The following is a 21,617-nucleotide window of genomic DNA, read 5'->3' as shown; positions in this document are numbered from 1 at the left end:
GGTATGCAGTGAGGGCTCTGAGAAACAGTGTGTTAATGCACATACATTTCATGGGTACTCGCCAATCCTCTGCTGAAGGTTCCTTGGCAGAGCTGCTTTGTTCCTTCCTCCCACTGTAGGAAACTTTTCCACAGCCACTGGCAATCACTTTCGAAGGGACCAAAGCGGCACACAGGTAAACAGCATAGGAACCAAGTCTGAAGCTGCACACATGCAAGAGATGCACCCTTGCATCCTTTCTTACCCTCAGGAATGAGATATTGGTTTCAATGACCCCTGCCTGTGGAAAATGGTGGCAGAATTTACAATATTGTCCCAAGTCACTGCAGTGATCCCCTTAACAAAAACCACCCAGACCCTTCGCCCCATCTTGGAAGACTGCACCTCCCCTCACACGGCCAAACTCATGATGTTTAGGGCAGTTGCCAAACTGTGTGCTTGCCAACGGACAGTGAAAAAAAGGTTTATTTATTATGATTCAATGCTCTGAGTGCACTCACAATTAGAGCCCTGTGTGAACACAAAAATGAGGATTCGCATCCGCAAGAATCAACTTGTACCAGAACTGTGATTCGCACTCTGTCTTTAATCTATATATACACATCTGCACCAGCACGCTACCTCACAGTGTCTCTTGGGAGGAGCATTGTGTGAATGCATGTGTGTACTGTATAAAAAAAGCGATATGGCTTAAAAACATGCAGAGGCATAAGAAATTATACAACAGGCATCAAAACAAATAGCCTTTTACATTAAAATAAATTTCTCAAGTCAATAATACTCAAAACCACAAACTGAACTATAAAATAAAGAAGTCTCCCCCTTATTTAGCTTGCGATTTATAAAGTCATCACACTTAGAGCTCAGCAATCCCAGTTTCTTTGCACCAGCCACTGTTCTCCCTGTGGAAGCATGCAGGGGAATACTATCACAGGCTACGGTGCTTAATATTTGCAGGGCTTGTGGGCAACCCTGGCACCTCTTGGGTTGGCAAGTCATCCTCCTAGGGGGCTGCGAGGAGCAACAACAGTAAATTACCCCACATTGGCACAGGAGGGGGGTGCAGGGATGAGGAACACAGGATGGGGGTGAAAGTGCTTTCTGGTTGCCTAGCAATGTTTAATTTTTACCAGGGCTGAGCCCTAGAACCTCTTGACTTGGCAGGTCATCCTCTGCACCCTCTCGGGGGCTGTGAGCAGGGGAGGGGAGCAACGACAGCAGGCACTCCAAGACTCCAGGTCAGTTTCCCTAGGTGGGCGCAGCACGGGGGTGCAGGGATTAGGGGCCAAGAGGGGTGTGCACAGGTGAGGGGCACAGGAGTTGGGTGGAAGCACTCTCCAGTTGCCCAGCCAATGTTTAATTTGTGCTGTATCAGGTCAGTTAGAGAAGGAGGCTGCTGCTTCTGCAAAGTAAGTCAGTATGGATTCCTGACTTACTTTGTAGAAGCAGCTGCATCCATCTCCAACCGAGCTGATGTGGCAATAAAGTCGGGAGAGGTTTCCTAAATTGCTTGACTGCATAAACTGAGGCAATAGGAGCATGGGGAATTTCACTGCCTGTCTTGATCTATCACCTCCCCTTTCTCTTCCTGGGGGGTGGGGAGGAAGGGAATATAGGCTCTGGAAGACGGGGAAGTAGCCTCATAGGCTATGAGCTGCAAACAGCTGCTTCCCTGACTTTGAAATCCTATATTTAGAGCCCTAAAATACATACAAAATTTGTATGTGTATCCAACTGGCATCTGCAAAAATGGTCCGCAGATATCCGCATCCGCGGATGGGGACATCCATGGACATAAAGCTGATTCCTGCAAATCTGCAGGTATCTACTTACGATCATGCCTCTGTTTATTGTTTCTTGAGCTTCTGCAGATGTGGCCTTGAGGGCAACCCCATACACACCAGCAGAGTGCCTCCGCCAGATAAGGAAGTGACCCAGGAGGAGTAAGAACATGTTTCGAGAGATGCTCCAATTGTCTGACACCAGAGATCAAGATCAAGGGGGAGGGATAGCTCAGTGGTTTGAGCATTAGCCTGCTAAACCCAGAGTTGTGAGTTCAATCCTTGAGGGGCCATTTGGGGATTGGTCCTGCTTTGAGCAGGGGGTTGGACTAGATGATCACTTGAGGTCCCTTCCAACCCTAATAATCTATGATTTCTATGATCACAGGATATGAAGAGAGAGAATTAAAAATTAAGAGTAGATGGCCAGGAGAGGAAACAGGGCAAGGAGTGAATGATAAAAGTGATGGAGGACAAAAAGAGATACTGATGTCCCTAACTGCACTCAGGCAGAACACGTGCATGCTCACACACCCTACCCCGCAGCCCATACAGAACTGCCTGCCATGCCCTCCCTAAACTCCACCCACACATTGCTTGCATCTTCCCAGCCCCTCACAGTACCCTGTTCACTCCACCTCTTCAGACACGTTCCACCCAATGATAGCTTGACTTACAGCTACGAGAGCCTCCAGCAAGAGAGTTACGTCCCTATCAAAAAAGCGTTTTTGGTTATTGCTGTTTAATAAAAAGGTACTCTCTGGAAATAAAATCAATCTTTATTTGTCTCCTACACACGGTGGCTGCTGCTAGAATTAATACACAGTGGCAACTGGCACATTTGCAGACTACAAATCACAGTCCGAAAGGAATCACCAAAATTTTCATTCCACACAGCAAGTAAACAAACCATGGCAGAATGCTTTACAAAAAAGACATTACTGAGGCAAACTGTCAAAATTCAAATAGCTCTCCAGTGAGCACCTCTAACAGCCCTGTATCTGGTTGCTCAAAATCAGTAGCCAGGTGATCCGCCTCCACACTCCACCCCAGGGAAACTTTTCACCCTTAGCTTCAAACATTATGCAGCATACAGCAGACTGCTATGAGCACAGGAATATTTTCTTCATTGAGGTCTAACATCTGCCATAAAGGCAGTGCCAGCAAGCCTTTAAACTATCAAACGCACATTCAAAGGTCATTCTGCACCTGCTCAGCATGTTGTTGAAGCGCTCCTTGCTGCTGTCCAGGTTTCCAATGTAAAGCTTCATGAGCCATGGAAGTAAGGGGTATCCTGGGTCTCCCAGGACCACTATGGATATTTCCACATCCCCCACTGGAATCTTTCGGTCTGGAAAGAAAATCCCTGATTGCAGGTTTCTGTACAGGGCAGTGTTCCTGAAGATGAATGCACCATGCACCTTCCCTGACCACCCCATGTGGATATCAGTGAAATGACCATGGTGATCCACAAGTGCCTGCAATACCAGAGAGATGTATCCCTTTCTACTGATGTACTCTGTCATAAGATGATTCAAAGCTTAAATTGGGACGTGTGTACCTTCTATTGCCCTGCTGCAGTTCCTGAATCCCGTTGCCACAAAGCCATCTATATTTCATGTACATTTCCCAGAATCCTTCATACCAGGATGTGATTAATGGCTCTGCAAACTTGCGTGAACACAACCCCCACGGTGGACTTCATGACTCCAAACTGATTTGTGACTGACTGGTAACAGTCTGGAGTTGCCAGCTTCCACATGATGATTGCCATGCATTTTTCCACTGAGAGGGCAGGCTCTCATTTTGGTGTCCTTGCACTGCAGGGCAGGGGCAAACTCCACAGACAGTTCCAGGAAGGTGGCTTCACACATCTGAAAGTTCTGCAGCTGCTGCTCGTCATACCATACCTGCATAATGAAGTGATCCCACTACCGCCCCAGATTTGAGGGGTGTACACCCCAGAATTTGATCAAGCTAATTGCAACTATACTGTGTGCATTCAGCCACCATGAATTAATACAATAGACCTCAACATAGTTAAAGGTTAATTTGAACAAGCTGCAATTTCTGCTAATCAGAATGGGACAAGGGGAGAAAGAGTCAAGTTGAGACTAAAAGAAAACAAGTGGATTTGGGTACCTTTGATATAGACGCTTATTATGACTAAGATTGTTAGGAATGCTAGTTGAGAAGTGTTTACTGAAGTTAGGAGAGGTGATGACCCAGTAGGAGTCACTATGAGCTGTGTTCTGTAAAAGTTAGTTATAACAAGACTAGATAATGTACCTTGGAGCAGTTCTCTGAAACTATCTTGAGAAAATTTTTCCTGATACCAAACTCCCCAGCAGAGAAGCAACCTGCCATCGTAGATCAGTTGTAAAGTACTCAATACTATCTCAGATTAGGTAATTATTTGGGATGTTCTAAACCTATTGCTCATGTCTGTGTGTACTTACATCTAATAAATTGTAATTTTACATAAGAGTACACTTACTTGTATTAATCTTTCATCAGAATTTCTGTGTTCCCATTGATTTATTCCTGACACTGCATGGAGTGAAATAGTTAAGTTACCACTTGTTTAGGTTCTGAAAACCCTGGTAACACCACCACTCAGTGCTTACTTCCTGAGCTCAGTAGCGAAGGTTCACCATGCGCAGTTGCTCTGTGAATACCAAAAGTAATCTAGAATTGTTTCTGTCCATGGCACACAGCAGAGCACACACCACAGATTCCTGTTCAGATCTGCAGTTCATGAAATACTGCATGATCAGCCACGTTGTTCATAACACTTATCACAAGACTAAAGGTCAGTGCAGGATCTATGCTTTTAGGCAGAGATGGCAGGAGCACAATTTACAGGGGCTGTTGAAAAACGCTACGAAACATAGTTGGAAGCCCATGAAATGTCAAGACAGAAAAATATCAGAGGGGTAGCCGTGTTAGTCTGGATCTCTAAAAGCAGCAAAGAATCCTGTGGCACCTTATAGACTAACAGACGTTTTGGAGCATGAGCTTTCGTGGGTGAGTACCCACTTCCTCAGATGCATGTCTGCATCTGAGGAAGTGGGTACTCACCCACGAAAGCTCATGCTCCAAAACGTTTGTTAGTCTATAAGGTGCCACAGGATTCCTTAAGACAGAAAAAATGCATCATGGGATGGGGAGCCCATGCCCATGATGCACTGCAATCCATCCCCGTAACTTCTAGCAGCAAAATGTGGCAAGTTGCACAGTGGGATAGCTACCCACAGTGCACTGCTCTCTCTCTCTGTGCTAGAGCATCAACTGTGAATGCACTCTGACACAAAGAGCGTTGTGTGAACACGCACAAGCAATGTAATTATAGTGGTTTATGATTATCAGCATAACTTGTGTCAACTTAGGCTATATCTGCTCTACAGAGTTAAGTGAGTTCAGTTTTCAACCCCAGGGTATAAAGGGAATGAAAGAGAGAAGTTGGAGACTGATATTGCCATGAGGAAAAGTTAAAGTTATTGGGTAACCTTCTTTGTGCATTCTCGCACTTTTGTATGTTTGTGCTTCTTGTAACTACCAACACAGAATTTCCTGGTTTTCGAGATTTGTGGGTCATGTGTTTTTAAGCAACAACGCTAAAGGATCTTGAACATTCTAATCTTTTATAGGGCTTTTATTTTAACATACTTAGTAGGCAGAGGCCAAAATTGGGCTTATGATAGTGGAGAGGTAAAACCACTATAGCTGAGGTAGATATAAGCTTAGTGTTTGAACACTTAGAAAAATTGGAAGTTAACATCTACATACATACGAAGATTGCACAGATCCCTGACCAGCCCATGCAGAGAGACTTCTGCAACATCAAGAGAGGAGTAGGAAACAATTACTTGTCTTAGGCCTAGTCTTTCTTGACTAGGATTTAAATGTCTGATGTTCACTCATGTTACCCACCTCAATTTAAGGCCTTCCAAAATTCTAATCAAAACAAGGCAAGTTTTATTTATTTGTATTATAATAGCTTTGTTTAAAGCCTAGAGGCTTTAATCAAGATATTTTCTCTCCCAGACTTAAATCATTTTAGTTAGGATGTGTGAGCTAACATCCTAACATAACATCTTTAAACCCTTGTCTAGACAGAGTAATAGTGGTAGCATTCCCCTCTTTCATGCTCTGAAGACCAGGTTTCACTGGATCCTAGCACCCTCCACTCAGACAGCAAAACATAACTGTCTTTTTGTTCTGTTTTTACAGTGCTTAGTATAATGGGGTCGAGGGCGAGGGCTCCTAAGCACTACAGTAACAAAAAATAACTACCACCCTGAATAAACAAACTTCTCGTTTTAGGATCATCTAGCTAAATTTAACTGACGAACAATACAAACAAACCTGCAGAGAGATGAAAAGGTGAAAGCTAGTAATTAATAAGCATACCTTTCCAGCACAGAGGATATTGGAAGAGTCCAAAGTATCATCCGATGGTCTCCAGTCTACTATTACTTCAGCTTCCTACAAAACAAGTTACACTTATGCATCAAACACAAATTCAGTAAGATTATAATTAAGAAAATGCAGATCTATCTATTTATGCAAAGATATACGTATGTTTACTTTATACATACATTATTATAGGTATAGCTGCCAAACATCATGGTGTTCAGTAACAAATAAAAAAAGTGATGATTTTTCTTTTAATATTTTAAACTTGTGAAGGTATGTTAGATGCACTGAAGGTAAATGTAAGAAAAAAAATCTAACAACTGTATCAAATGATTACCTTTTCTATGACACGCAGTACTCCTGATATTATACTGTCCTGGTCATCATTTTTTGCACAGGAGGAATGAATGAAAACCCCTTCTTGTTCATACACAACCTATAAAAAACAAAAATGGATCAACTTCTTGTTTTAATGGCAGAACAACATTTAGACAACATAAGTACCTAGACAGATAATAATGGGGAACTTTACTCACAGTATTACTGTCATGTCCTAAAAATCATATTTACAGCACCAAAATGTTACTATACAATTAGTTTGATCTACAATTTTGATTTGCCCTGCAATTCAAAATTAATCCTGCCGCATAGACACAAAGTCTTATTCTGGACAAAGAAATGGTTGTTACACAAAATGCTTGATTTCAACTTCAGTATATTGAAAGATTAATTTATAGGATCAATGAAATACTGTAGTACAAAGTTACTTTGGAAGAATTTTAGATCATTAAAATTGATCTGAATGGTGATCTTTGAATGTCTCTTATTATTTGACTATCTATATGATGTAAATTTAAGCACACCAAAAGTTAAAGACATACTTACTGTGTAAACTATATCTTCTCAGTGAGATTATATTTTCCCTTATATAAAAATTAATTTGCAAAAATCTAAACAGTGTTCTCCTCTGCCAAGATTCAGCATAATCTCCTGTGCTGCTTGATTTACATAACCTTAATCAAAAGTCTACCAAAGGAAATGAAAACCAGGGTCGTTGGGAACCTGAACAAACCCGCTCATTTGGCTGGGGGTGGGGGAGGAGGGGAGGGAAACCGAATGAAAAAACCCAGATGCTCAATACTAAGGTTTTGAAAAGTGAAACATACAACATTATGTGATTCATTTTGTGGACATATTTGTTCCTCAAATATAAAACAGCATGCATGTTCAAAATGGAGAAATGTACACTTCTGAAAATAAAATGTAATAATCTTCTCTTCTAACTAGCTCAGCCTTTTGTAAGTGTGCTAAAATACCAATACCCTTTAACCAGCTTAATTGCTTTCAAAAAGTTGTTGCCAATTTAGCTACTTTTGTCACTAGATTTAGTGACCTTTTGGTTTCCCTAATGAGAAAACAAGTGTCAAAGTGACCAGAGACAATTCTACAACTTTCACTGCCAATTACAGTGACATTTAGAGAAAGAAGTCACCAATATGTATAGTCAAAAAATTATTCACAAGCAGCTCAGTAGTGTTAATAAAATCCATTCCAGGCTCTTCTTACTACATTCTTTTGCACACCAAGTCAATGTCATTACATCTCAGCTGTAAATGTCCTCAGAAGAAATCACATTCCAGGGCTTCTTGGCCTGAGATCACTATAATCTGCAGGCAAGGAAAAGAAGTCTGTGGAGACTAATTAAATACTTTGCTAAAACCAGGAGTACTTTGGAGAGAGCAGCACATTAGCCAAGGCTTATTTTACTCAAATGTGTTATTTTTTGCTGCTCCATAGTAGGTAGCACACACTGTGATGCAGGGAAAAAATGGCTAATGAAGTGGGCAGGGTGGGGCAGGCAGGTTAGCTAGGGAAGAGAGCTGCATGGATGAAAGTTGTGGTGGGATGAGACAGAGGTCACCAGGGATGAAGCCCTTAGTACAGGACCAAAAGGTAGAACTAGCTTGATTTCAGCTCCCCTTTACTCTTTCCCATGGCTTGGCTTTGGGTTAGCTGCTCAGCTGTTTTCAGAAATCAAATCCTAGAAGTGTGGGGGGGAAGGGGTCTGGATAGCTGATTTTTATTTTTAAACCTACGTTCTTGCAGGGCCGCCAAGAGGATTCAGGGGGCCTGAGGCAAAGTGGGGGAGCTGCAGCACTTGTACTCACTCGACAGCGGTCCAGGTCTTCGGCAGCATTTCGGCGACGGGCAGCTGTTCAGTCGTGCCTTATCTTTGGCAGCACTGAAGGGCCCTCTGCCGACGAAATGACGCCGAAGACCCAGACTGTCGCCAGGCCAGGGCTCGCAGGCCATTTCGGCGGCAGAGGGCCCTTCAGTTGTTCTGTGTCTTCAGCAGCACTGAAGGGCCCTCCCGTAGCCAAAATGTCGGTCAAAGACCCGGATCGCCACCGGGCTAGGGTCCGGGCAAATTGCCCCACTTACCCCCCCCTCCTCTGGGTGGCCCTGCTTTCTTGGCTCCCTGCAGCACTGAGCTCAGGTCAAGTGCATGCCCTCTTCCCTCTGGCTCTGGGCTCTCCATTTCACTAATCTGTCTGCTCAAATCCAGGCTGGCAAGAAAAGGAGGCTCACCTGAAATTAACCAACCCAAGCCACCGTAGGCTGCAGTGTACAGAGCCTTCCCAATGAGCAGAGGGCTGCAGTTTCCTTCCCAATGAGTGGAGGGCACCCTCCTGATGATGGCAGTGTACTACTGTAGTAGTTGCTTCTGGTGTGCTACAGTAGTAAAAAAGAGCATGGAATGGATTTTTAACAATATTATTGAGCTGCTTGTGAATGATTTTGTGACTATACTTGCCTGGACATGCACATGCATGTATTTCTCTAGAAATTTTGCTGCTGACATTTTTTACTCCTTCTGAGTACTTAAACAGCTACATCTAGCCACTGTTCAGGGTTTGACTGTGATCAAATAATAGGCAGTCAGTTGACGGGCTTGCCAAACCTGGCTTTCTGGTTTCAATGGCACCTGATCATGAAAGCCAGATAGAATTTGTGCAGGATTCTAAAACACCACTGTTTACTTAGATAGCATGAGAAATATACACATCTATACAAAATAATCAGCACTCCTTTATGCATTTCCCTGCCTTGGGTTCCTCACCACTCTGAAGAGTTCTTTGGGCTTGGGCTAAGTCCTCTGGAGTATCTGGAATCCTTCTGCGTATTGCTGCATGGATGCTGGAGCCAGGCTTTGGGGCCTGAGCCAGAAATTCTAAATCGAGAGTGTCACCAATAAGTGTGGATGCTCAAGCCCTCGCATTACAAATGCAGAGTACATGGACTCAAATCCTGATAATTCTGGGTTTGACACTGCAGTGTAGACATACCTTTCATCTACTTTGCCTTGTCTTTTAAAAGTAAAGCTCTGAAGTTAATATATCATCAAAAGTCTCATTATTAAATTTGTAGCGCAGCTTCTTCTAGATCACAGGATTGAGGCTTCACTATACTAGGTACTCTACACAGACACCGTATTAAATATCATCTTGAACTACTACAAAAAGGTTGTAATACTCTGTTTTACATATATAGTTTCTGAAAATGGACAGACTCTCACATTAATAGGATTTTATGTCCTACTTTTATGACTAGCATGGTACACACTTCCTCTGCAGTCCATTTTACCTTTAGAAAAAAAAATGTATTCTGTTTTTATTTCAGTACTGTACTGAATAAAAGCTGAGATGAAAAGGCAGATGACGTAACAGAACTGTTTTCTTTTTGAGCGTGACACTCGAATAGGAAAGATATGTCTGGAAGAAGGTGATATCTGTCAGGAGAAACTAAATGAAAGCAAATGGAAATACTACTTGAAAATGAAGCAGAAAGAAAGAGAAGCTTGTCTGGAGGTGAAGAAGATGACAAAAGATGCCTATCAATATCCAGTAGATTCAGAAGGAGGATCTCACAAGCAAGAAATTCTTGTTTGGAATACTGAGAACAAAGATATCAGTCCTGATAATTTTGGATAAAGAACTGAAGAGTGAAACTACCAAAAAGCTGGCTAGCAGTGATCCAGATACACAGAAACAGCTAAGAAATGCAGACAAAGATTTGATTCTACTGAATAAGGTTCCTAAGAACTCAGCCTCTTTTCCATGAGATTCCTGTTGAATACTTTTCCAGTAAACATTTTTGAAGACCTTGCTGAAAGAAAAAAAAAAAAAAAGTGTCCAGAAATTGGCTTGTATGGAGGTCAGCATGCTCAACAACTGATCCGCTTTCCTTGTCTTTTTGATGGATGCAGTAAACAGTTGCAACAAAAGTTATCAGTGCTTGGCATGTCTGATGAACTCAAAAGTAACCATGTTTGAAAGCCAGGAGCACAGTTCTGTCCATTTTTCACTCTACTTTGACTGGAAAAAAGTTTGAAGAACCACACTGGAATTGATGATGCTCTTCAAAAACAAGTTGAGGAAGAAACCATAAAATGGCATGAAATATTTATATGCATCTTAGATGTCATATTGGGTTTAGCTGGTTTCATTTTGCAGATCTAACAGCAAAACAGGGGACCAAGGGAACAACCTTTTTTTTTGTACTTTACAGTTGCCTGAGGTATCAGAACGGAGTTCACAGAAGATAGCTAAAACCGAGTCCTAAACACTTATGCAAAATGTACAGAAAGCATTCTACTATGATATGACTGTTGACAGAAAACCAAATGCTCCCTATAGAGAGCAAATTATTTTTGTTTTGTGATACATTCAAACTCAAAATAATGTATGGGAAATTAAAGAGTGCTGTTTGATGTCTGAGGACTTGGGGGGGGGGGGGGAAGGGGCAGGGGGACGACACTGCAGAGCCAATATGCAGAATGCTTGAAAAGAGTGGTATCAGCCTTCAAAACTGTAGAGGTCAAGGACAGGACAATGGGTCAAACATGGCTGGAATTTCTGAAGGAGGATTTTACAGAAGAATCTTCAGGCAAACTACTCACCACATACTGCATACAGTCTGAGTCGAGTCTTTGTGGTGTGCATGCAGCAGACCTAAGTGCGGACATAAAGAGTTTCTTTGGAAACACTCAAACTCTGCAACTTGTTCAATTCCAGCCCTGCCTGATTAAAAGTTCTACAGAAATCTGCAAACATTTTGTTGCACACTAAGTGGTACTGAAAAACTGAAGCAGTGAAATCACTATCAAAGCAATCGAGAGAAGTTCTACAAGTTTTGGTGAATCCAAAGAACCAAGTTGATTTGTCTGTGGACGTATACAATAAAGTAGAATATTTGTTTGGTTAAAATATTTCAAATTCATTTTACTGGCTTAAAACCCTGCAAGCCATCAACAACGTAAGATGTTACTTCAAGACTCAGAGCTTACATTTGGTGAAGAATCAAGGCTGATGAAATCACCTGCAAGTGAAATGGTGCACCTTCAAGAATCTTGGCCTCTGAATCTTGAGAAGTTCAAACTTGTAGCAGCTGGCCTGGGTCAGAAGAACAGGGGCAGAAAGAGGAAGACATTCTACAACAAAGACAGGATCACCACATATTACCAAGAAAACCAAGAAACCAAGTTCAAGGTTGACTTTATGCTGCTACAGACATTCTTATCAGGGAAATCACAAGAAAATCTGAAACAGCTAAACAAAATCAAAAAGCATTGTTTCATTTATTTGGAACCTGACTACAAACAACGCTAACATCAGCTCAAGAACAATTAAAATGTTACCCAAGAGATTTGATAGAGGATTTTGCTGAAGAAATTCACCTTCTAAACAAACTGACACACACACACACACACACACACACACACACACACACACACACACAGTTCAGAAAAATTACTTCAATTAAGCTGTTATACAAGATTTACAAACAAGGACTACAGAATGTTTTCCTGCAGACCAGGACTTTGATCTAAGGACTTTGATCTTGATACCTATTTCAGTTTCCAAAAAGGAAATGCTCCTTTAGCAAGTTAGCCCTGACAAATTAAAAAAAAAACCTGCTCCCAATCTACCATGGATAAGGTTAAGATTTTGTCATGGTTATTTTTAGTAAAAATCAGGGACAGGTCAAAGGCAATAAACAAAATTTCATAGATGTCCATGACCTGTCCCTGACTTTTACTAAAAATAACAGGCAGGCAGGGAAAAGGGCTGAAGCAGAAACCCTGCAGGAGTGGAGAGGGACTGACAGCCCAAGTTCTGGCCCCTGCCTCTGCTGTGGGGGCTGATGCCAAAGAAGTAAGTTTCCTTAAAGTCACAGAAGCCATGACCTCCGTGACTAAATTGTAACCTTAATCATGAGCTAAGATCACATATCAGCCTTAGTGATGCTGTCAGAGGACAATCTTGCAAAGAGTATAAATTACAATAGTGTGTTATAAAAAAGCAAAAAAGATAAACAAGACGTGATTTGCCTTTGGTGATAACAAATCAGTTTTAAAGTTTTCAACAGCGTTCTTCAAACGCTTTCTTCTCCATTTTGTCCTGGGCCCCCTTAAACTTCTGAGTAGTCCTAAGCCTTAGCCAAATCTAAACACCCTTACATAGCAAAAGCATAAAATGTGGTGCACGTAGATAGGCTGTTGCCATACGCAAGTGTGGTCTCCTCACCTTCATAAACACTTTCTTAGTCCTCCGAGATTTTTCCTTCAGTTGCTGGAAGTACAAATTGTTCATTGAACTGGGTCAGAATCTTTACCAGATTATCTAATTTTAGATCATTTCATAGTTTCCAAGAAAATATAAAAAGGCCATCAGCAGTTATCTTAACTATTGCAAATTATCAGAATGTTAATATGTTGGTGTGAAAGTCACAGACATTAATGTAATACGGTTGCTATCCAACTGAGATGCTGGAACACACAGGTCACTTTTTGAACAGCAAATTAAGATATTTGAAAAGGCTTAAGAAAACTATGAATTTATTCTTCGACTGTATATCAGCATATGATGATTAGTAACTTTAAAAGTTATGTTACATTGTACTGAAACAGAAGTAGAGCAATTGATTGTAATAAGGCTATGTTACATAACTAGTTCCAAGCACAACAGGCCAGAGAGGAAAATGTTTCCCTCATTAGTATTCCAAGAATGGAAACTATCCACTAACTGTCAATGTTTTTTCCGTATCTGGTGCTCTTCTTTAATTCCTTGGATGGGTCAAATTGTGAATAGGAGTATGCTAAGTAAAGAAGACACCGTGTAAGCACCAGCTTTCCTTCCTTTTATGTCTGAACCATGAGGGTTATCACAAAAAACATACCACTATGGCAATTTTTTAAATTATGGGAAAGGAGGAAACAGAGGTAGTTATACGGATCATGATAAAAGTGCAGGCTTTTAAAGATTATGAAGTTTACAGTTTGGAATAACATGCATATCATAAGTTAGCTTAGCAAAACACTGTGAGTGGTAACTGTCTATGCCCTGAAAATGTACCTATATACTGAAAATACTTAGGGTATGTGTACGCTAAAAACTTAAATTAGCCTGTATTAGGTCAACTTGCAGACACTACAGTAATTACTGCAGTGGTGCACGTCCATATCACCCTTCTTGGGTCGGTGGTGTGCGTCCTGACCAGGAGCGCTTCCACCAACCTAAGAGAGGCAGTGCGGGGAGCTGAGAGCCCCATCTCTCAGCTCTGCTGGCAGCTCCCTGCCAGGAGCCTCGCTGCTCCACAGGCTACTGGGCTTCCGGCGGGCCTCCCGGGGTTCCCCACCTCCCAGTTCCCCTGGGCTTCCCATCCCTGGGAAGCAGAGTCCAGCTGCTCAGTGTTCTTGTCCACCTCAGCTCCCACCTGCTCCCAATCATGAGCTATGCAGCTCCAGCATGGAGCTGTGAAAATGACAAGACAGCCAAAGTTCCCAGCTGGGAGCAGGGTCCATTCTTGCCCCAGCTCTAAAGTGAAGCAGGGGGAGCTGGGCTTTAGCTGCCTGACTTGCTTGTCAATTTCATGGCTCCACTGGAGAAAGCTAACAGCTGATATAAGTAATGCAGAGCACAGACACTGCATCCTGCTAACTACACTTCCATAATCCCCAGGCCTCTCATGGAGGTGGAGTTATTATGTCCATGTAGTACAGCACTTACATTGGCAGGATAAGGCTGTACTGTAGACAGAGACATAATTAGGCCAACGTAAGCTGCCTTACATAGACATAATTGTGTAATGTAGAACAGGCCATAGAAATGTTTAAGTACTAACAAAACAGTTACTTATTTTATATTTCAACTAGCTGGAATAGTTGCAACTTTAACCATGGGTCTATCACAAATCTGTTCAGTTCTAATGACAGCTTTTGTGACGCCAAACCAAACCATGCAAAAGAATGCCCATATCTGACTTAAATAAACCAAAAAAACCCAACTCAAGAAGTAGTCACACATGGATAATACAAGTCTGGGAAGGAGTGGAGACAAGGTACTTCTGTTTTATCAACTATAATGGATATAAAGGTCACACTGAATCAATCCTAGCTAGGTATTCCATGGTACAATAACCTAGTAAATGATGAAGCAGTGCTAGCAGTCATCAAAATCTCACTATTGCAAGGTTTTTCCTAGGAGTTGTGGGCTCAGGAAGAACTGAGGCTGAAGAATTAAGATAAAAAGCAGTGCAACAGCTCATATTTGGAAGCTTATCTTTCAAACAGTATTTTTAAATTAAAGCTTAAATTCTGTAGAAATTGAGGGGTTTGGATTCTGACACTGCTAATCAACCATAAGCATTCAAAAAACATGAATCAGGCCCCCCCAAAAGATCATGAGATGGCTTAGAGTTCAGAAGCTTTTAACAAAATAAATAGAGTTTTTATGTGCATTCTGCTTTTGGCGCATTTAGGGCTCACATCTTCGAGCTCTTTCACGACAATGATAAAGACTAGAAAAATCAGCTCTTTTTAAAGTGGAATTCTCATTTCATTCCAGGAGTTGGGGCTTTAAGTAAAAATCTACCAAATACTGTCAGGCTTGCCAGAGCTGGAAACAATGGGAACCACACACACTGGAAAGGTTTCCTACTTGATGGCAATAAGCAAATTTTTCAAGTCCTGCCATAGGTTCATTGAAAATGTCTTGAGCTATTAGAATAAGTGTTACAGCTACTTAATTATACATAACATACATAATTATACATACATAACAGTGGTATTTAAACTAAAAAACAAGTCTCTTAAGCACAGACAGGGTAAGAGCCTCAGGTAGTAATAAGCAACTTTTACTGTGAGCATTTATGCAACAGAAGTTCTTATTGAGTTGGGGGTTTTTTCGTTTATTTAAGTCAGATATGGGCATTCTTTTGCATGGTTTGGTTTGGCATCACAAAAGCTGTCATTAGAACTGAACAGATTTGTGATAGATCCATGGTTAAAGTTGCAACTATTCCAGCTAGTTGAAATATAAAATAAGTAACTGTTTTGTTAGTACTTAAACATTTCTATGGCCTGGTCTTACACTAGGCACAGAAAAACATAGTGACTGCAATAAAGGGCAGAGAACTGAAGCTCACAAGTGTTTTACTGTAGGCGATCATTATTTGAAAAAGAATCTGAATCATGAACCATAATAAATGAAAACAAATTAAGTTAATACTACAAATTGGCCATACAGAGAACAGAATAATCATTATTAAAAGAGAAAAATAGGGCTGTTCAAAGGTATTATGGGAGGTGTGGTAACAGCAAAGAACACAATCAAAGAGTGCAGGAACAAACTATGGCAAAATCTTAGCTGTCATGTAACATCTCAGGGCTTGTCTACATCACAAAGTTGCAGCGCTGGTGAGGGGGTTACAGCGCTGCAACTTAGGAGGTGTACACATCTGCAGGGCATCACCAGCGCTGCAACTCCCTGTTTGCAGCGCTGGCCGTACTCCCATTTTGTCTCGGGTGTAGAGGATCCAGCGCTGGTAATCAAGTGTAGACACTTACCAGCGTTTTTCTTGACCTCCGTGGAATAAGCAGGTATCCCAGCATACCTGAGGAAGCCTCTCTGGTAATCAAGCAGGTCTCCTTCCCCGCGGTTTGCTCCGGTGTTCTCCGAATCCCCCCCCAAGCGGGTCTCCTTCCCCGCGGTTTGCAGGGGGGTTCGGGGAACGCGAGAGCAAACCGCGGGGAAGGAGACCTGCTTGCTCGGGGGTTCGGGGAACGTGAGAGCACACCGTGGGGAAGGAGATCTGCTTGCAGGGGGGTTCGGGGAACACTGGAGCAAACTGGGGAAGGAGACCTGCTTCCCCGCGGTTTGCTCTCGCGTTCCCCGAACCCCCCTTGAAGCCGCCCAACAGCGCTGCAGTGTGGCCACATCTAACACCACTTGCAGCGCTGGTTGCTGTAAGTGTGGCCACTCTGCAGCGCTGGCCCTATACAGCTGTACTAATACAGCTGTAACAACCAGCGCTGCAAAATTGTAGATGTAGACATACCCTCAGGAACATGACTTGTATAACAGAGGCAACATATGATGCAGAAAACAGAGCTACAAAAGAATAAGTACAGCTAAGATGTTGCCCTTACGACTGGTACAACATACAGCCAAGTAGAAAGGGGGAAAAGAGCAGAAAAACAAAAACCATGTACTGTCCTCGACTGTCAGCAAAACTCCAATGAGTATCAAGAAACATTTTGCATGTTTATCAGAAGTAATGTATGATCAAAAGGCAGGACCATTACAAATAGGACCTAGAAAGCAAACGTGACTTGGACATGTTGTAAAAGTGGAATACCCAGTGAGGAAAAAGTGAGTGACTGAGGCCCTCAAGAAGGGACTGCAATAGGACAGAGATAAATATTAAAGTAAAGAAGTGAAAGAATTAGGATCTAGGGTAGTGGTTCTCAAGTTATTACATATTGTGGGCCACACATGCGGCCTACAATGTGTTACCTGGGCTGTAGGGGCTGGGCAGCAGGGCACTGGCAGCCCAGACCCCGACCCTGGACCCTCGCCATGCAGTGACAGTGCCCCAGGACCCCTGCCGTGCAGCTGCCCAGGCCTTTGGAGCTCATGGGGCCAGCAGGCTGCCCCAGACTCCAGAGCTCTCAGAGCTGCCCCGGGACCCCACGGGGCCAGCCGGCTGCCCGCCCAGGGACCCCGCTGTGCAGCTGTCCCGGACCCTGGAGCTCACGGGACAGGATGGCTGCTCCGGACCCCGGGATCCATGCCATGTGGGGCAGACTGGCTGCCCACCCCAGTCTCCCACTGTGCAGCTGCTCACAGGCCCCCAACCCTCCAGGGCCAGATGGTAACCCCGGACTCCCGATCCCACAGGGCCAGTGGGAGGCCAACCTCACCGCACTAGGCAGCAGGGCTGCCTGAACCTGTACTCCCAGGCAGCTGGGAATCTGAGACTCCAGGCACGACCATGGCCTTTAGCACACAGCTGAGCTGGGCCACAGCTGTGTGCTAATTGGGCCACCTGCGGGCCATGGGTTGAGAACCACTGATCTTGGATAACTCGGGAAGCAAAGGGGGAGAATTAATGAAATTTTAGTTTAGTTAATAAGAATTGGCTGTAAGCGTGTATTGGGGTAAGATCTGAGATATTCATTAATCTGGTGGGTAATGTGTTCAATCCTTTGGGATTAGTAGAAATTTTTATATGATGAACAAGATTTTCAGTAATCTTCATCATATTTGACTTGGCTGTCTGGGTGGGAGCTCAAGACTGGGCTACTTTAACGGAACTGTATTTCTGGCTTCAGGGTAACCAGTAAGGTATTGTAGACATAGGTGAGTGCTCCAGGGCTGAAGCACCCACAGAAAAAAGATTAGCAGGCGCTTAGCACCCACCAGCAGCCAAGCTCCCCTCTCGCCCCAGTGCCTCCCGTCTGCTGATGGCCTCACTGATCAACTCCTCCCCCTCCTTCCCAGCACCTCCTACATGCCAAGCACCCCACAGGTAGGGAGAAAGTCAGTGCCTTGACTGCAGAAGCTGTTTTGTTGCTGGCTTGGTGAATCTAAATATTAGAATACTCCCCAAAACTGCTGGTTATCTGCCCCATTCTTCGCAATTTGCCCTAATTGAGCAATCTTAGCCTGACCCCCCTGAGATCCTGGTCACACATGGTTATACTGAGGTAACTGCTCTGGTGCAAACCCTGAGGGCAGATGCTTTAAACTAGCATAAACCATGACTTACATCCATGGACCTTTATCACAATGTAGATAAGTCCTTGGCAGGGGGAGAGAGTTTTCTCCAAGCTCACACGTCAACTTGGGAGTTTGTATTTACTTGGAAAGATCAGCACTCTGCATGTTTTAGCTTGTATCTATGACATTTATGAGCTAGAATGTGAAAAATGAGTTATGCAAAGAATGTAAGTATTTTATCTAGCCTTGCGAAACAGAGTTCCCTTCAGTATTCAAAATAAATGAAAGAAGTTAGTAAAAAATAGCAGTCAAGCCTACAGACTGTCCTTTTAAGATAAAAATTACTTTGAGATCCACTAGTAGGCTTTAGTCTGTTGTTATGGCTTCAGGTTATGAAAAGGGAACACTTTTGTGTTGTATAACACCAGTGTCTACTTTTCTCATCATTACAGAAGCCTACACTAACACTGTTCCAATTTCCATTTCAACTTCTCATTGCTGAAGTTTTCAAAATAATGTATCAAGTCCCTGATTAAGGAAAGAAGAAAGATGGGGATTTCAAGGGAAGAGGCACAGACACCTAGTAATGAAGAGTGACTCTAATGTTGATCATCCAATAAATTGCTGGCCTGTAATGGACACAATTTAAAATTTCACCCAAAATTTAATTTTTGTAAAAACAACCCAATACACTTTTCAATGAATATAGCTCCTTCAAAACAAATATTACCTGCAGCCTTTGAAACAAACATTGCAGCACTAGGAATCTGAAAGTTATACTGATTAAAAGCAAAAACAACTGACTTAGTTGATTTTTGTTCAACTCATGAAAAATGCAAAGTAGTAAACAAAACTCAGTAACAAGTAAACAGGCTTCTTAAAAAATTCAAGTCTAAAATGTCTAGCATTAAATAAATTTGTTTGCAACATATTTTTAAATTGATAGTTTAACAATTCTGGGTGAACTGACAGTTCACCTCATCCAACTTGTAACTAACAATGAAAAATGGTCTCCTGCATTAGCTTCCTTGCAGCCTCTATCTAGCACCAGGACAGCAATCTATTACGGAGCTCTCTTTACTAAATTCTTCCTCTAACTCCACTCAGCTAGATGGACTACTCAATGCCCTCTGAGAAAGGTACACTTCGCTAATTATGTGTGTTCTCTTGAGTTAAGAGCAATACCACTGAAACTGCCATGTTCTGACATTTACAAGGAGACTGAAGTAGGACACCATTCTTTCTTTTCAGACTTTGGTGATGTGCACCAGTGAGCCAACATACCTAGGATTTTCAGGTTCACACCCCAGTAGCTGGTTCTCAAGGGTGGAACATACAAATGTAACTTGTTTTTTAAAAATCATTCTGAACACGAATTGTGATAAGCAGAATTTTTTGTTTGACAATAAAAAACTTGTTGAAGGACAACTTGGATCCAATTTTATTTAATCCCCTCAAAAATTAATGCAAACCAAGATTCACATTAGAGTTAAATTCCAGAATTTCTCTTTGTTAAATCATGGTGCTACAGTCAAAGACAATCAAGGAATTAGAGCTCTGCAATGGGACTTGGATCCTGTGGGTCCCACAGGACTTGCTGCCATAACAGCAAGAGTAGGTAAAAAGTACTTTGTTGCAGGTGGGATCAGGTGAGAAAAAAAACAAACAAACAAACAAAAAAAACCCACCACAACCAGACCGTGGTAATTTGCTGAAAAATACTAAATCTCTCGTCAGTTTAACACATAAAAATTGTGTCTGAATTCTAATTATGTATATAATATATTAACTGACTATTTTCTTTTGTTTGTTTTTTAGTAGCATGGAGGTATCTGTCTCTCTTGTGGGATTTGCAGGAACTAAGGTTTTTGCAGGTGAGAGTGGGATAAAAATGCAAGAAACAATGCAGGAGCAGGTGAAAGTAGGAATTGCAGAGCGGGATGGAACTAAAAAAAATAGTCTCATGCAGGGCTCAACCATGAATCAAAGGTTCAATGAACACACAGATCATACATCCGAAAGTATCAAAAGATAGATACAGTCACTCCACTAAAAGCAGCAAAGAGTCCTGTGGCACCTTATAGACTAACAGACGTATTGGAACATGAGCTTTTGTGGATGAATACTCACTTCATCGGATGCATGTCACTCCACTGAAACCCAACCCACCCTGGCAAAGAAGGTGGCTGCTAAACACCATGGCCAAGGACAATGGGACAACGCCACTTCTTCACAAAAGCGCTACGATTTTAAACAGCCACCAACTGAGCAGCAGCCTGGTATTCTCCACGGAAACACACTGGAGCTGAGCTGCCTCCGCCAAACGAAAGGCCGAACAACAACTCGCCGCCCCCAGCACTGGGGAAACGCTGGGACTGCAGCACGAGCGGCTGGTGGGCCCGGGCAAGACAGACACCGCTTGTCGGGGCCAGGCACCCGATGTCACCAGCTCCTCGGATGGAGGGGGGGGCCCCGAAGGAGGTCGCTGTCACCATACACCTCCCTTTCCCCCACTAAGGGGTCCGTCTGAACCAAGCACAGGGTTCCCGGCCTCTCCCCGCGCTACAGGAACCATCCCCCCCACCCACTGGGCGCCACGGCCTGGGGAGACACACACACCCCGCAGCCGCAAAAGGGATCTCCCTCGCCCCCTACCCCGCCGGGGCTAAGAAGCAATACACCCCAGCAGTACGAGGGACCGCGCCGCGCCCGGCCTCGCTCCCCCACCCCCAGCCTAGGACAGACAGACAGACACGGGGCTGCACCAGGGCCGGGCCGGGCGCTGCCGTCAGCACAGGCCGCGCCTCCCACTCCAGCCGGTGGGCAGCAGCCATCCCCTTCCCCCGTTACCTTGCTGCTGGCAGGAGCCGCCATTTTCTCTACTAGTGTTTATGATGACGTTGCGCGCTTCACGTGCTTCCAACCGCTCCACAACAACCTCGGGACCCCGCCTCTCGCGAGCCCCAGGGCCAAACGGCCGGCGCATGCGCACCGGAAAGCGCGCCTCGTGGCCGCGGAGAAACGCGGATATGGCGAACGAGGGGCGGGGTTGCGTTCCGGAGCCAGAGGTTGTCGTGACCTCGCGCTCTCGCGGCCGGAGCTCCTCTTTCCGCCGCTGGTGAGGCAGCGCTGGGCCGCCTGCGGGTGGGGACGCGGCCGGTGCCGCCGCTGCCGCCGGAGATGTCCCCGTGGTGAAGAGATCCCCCTACCCCAATCCCACGTGCAGGAGCATTGCCTGTCTCCCACACACCACCACTAACCCCGCATACACGTGTCTCTGCCTCCCTACCTCACACACTAGGTGTTTATCCCGTCTGGAGTATGGGGGCCCTGCAGAGTGATGCTGCTCTGGTTC

General features: G+C 43.6%; 1 protein-coding gene across 7 annotated transcripts in view; it reads right to left on the bottom strand.

The window, feature by feature from the left end:
• The window catches only part of TBC1D15 (TBC1 domain family member 15), an 85,687-nt gene extending 64,472 nt beyond the window's left edge, over nucleotides 1–21,215 (bottom strand). For 2 of the 7 annotated variants that reach the window (XM_050935170.1, XM_050935188.1), the window contains exons 1-3: nucleotides 21,113–21,214; nucleotides 6,538–6,636; nucleotides 6,195–6,269 (exon numbers count right to left, since the gene is read on the bottom strand). In XM_050935170.1, the coding sequence (XP_050791127.1) occupies nucleotides 6,195–6,269; nucleotides 6,538–6,636; nucleotides 21,113–21,136 (198 nt within the window). In that variant the 5' untranslated portion in view covers nucleotides 21,137–21,214. The other 5 variants (XM_050935151.1, XM_050935180.1, XM_050935160.1 and 2 more) reach the window with 5 other exon arrangements.
• Between the last annotated feature and the right edge of the window lie 402 nt (nucleotides 21,216–21,617).

The sequence above is a fragment of the Gopherus flavomarginatus genome, chromosome 1, assembly GCF_025201925.1.
Source record: "Gopherus flavomarginatus isolate rGopFla2 chromosome 1, rGopFla2.mat.asm, whole genome shotgun sequence".
Lineage (NCBI taxonomy): Eukaryota > Metazoa > Chordata > Testudines > Testudinidae > Gopherus > Gopherus flavomarginatus.
Note: the sequence above shows the minus strand (reverse complement) of the source record. Positions and strands in the feature narration are given on the sequence as shown.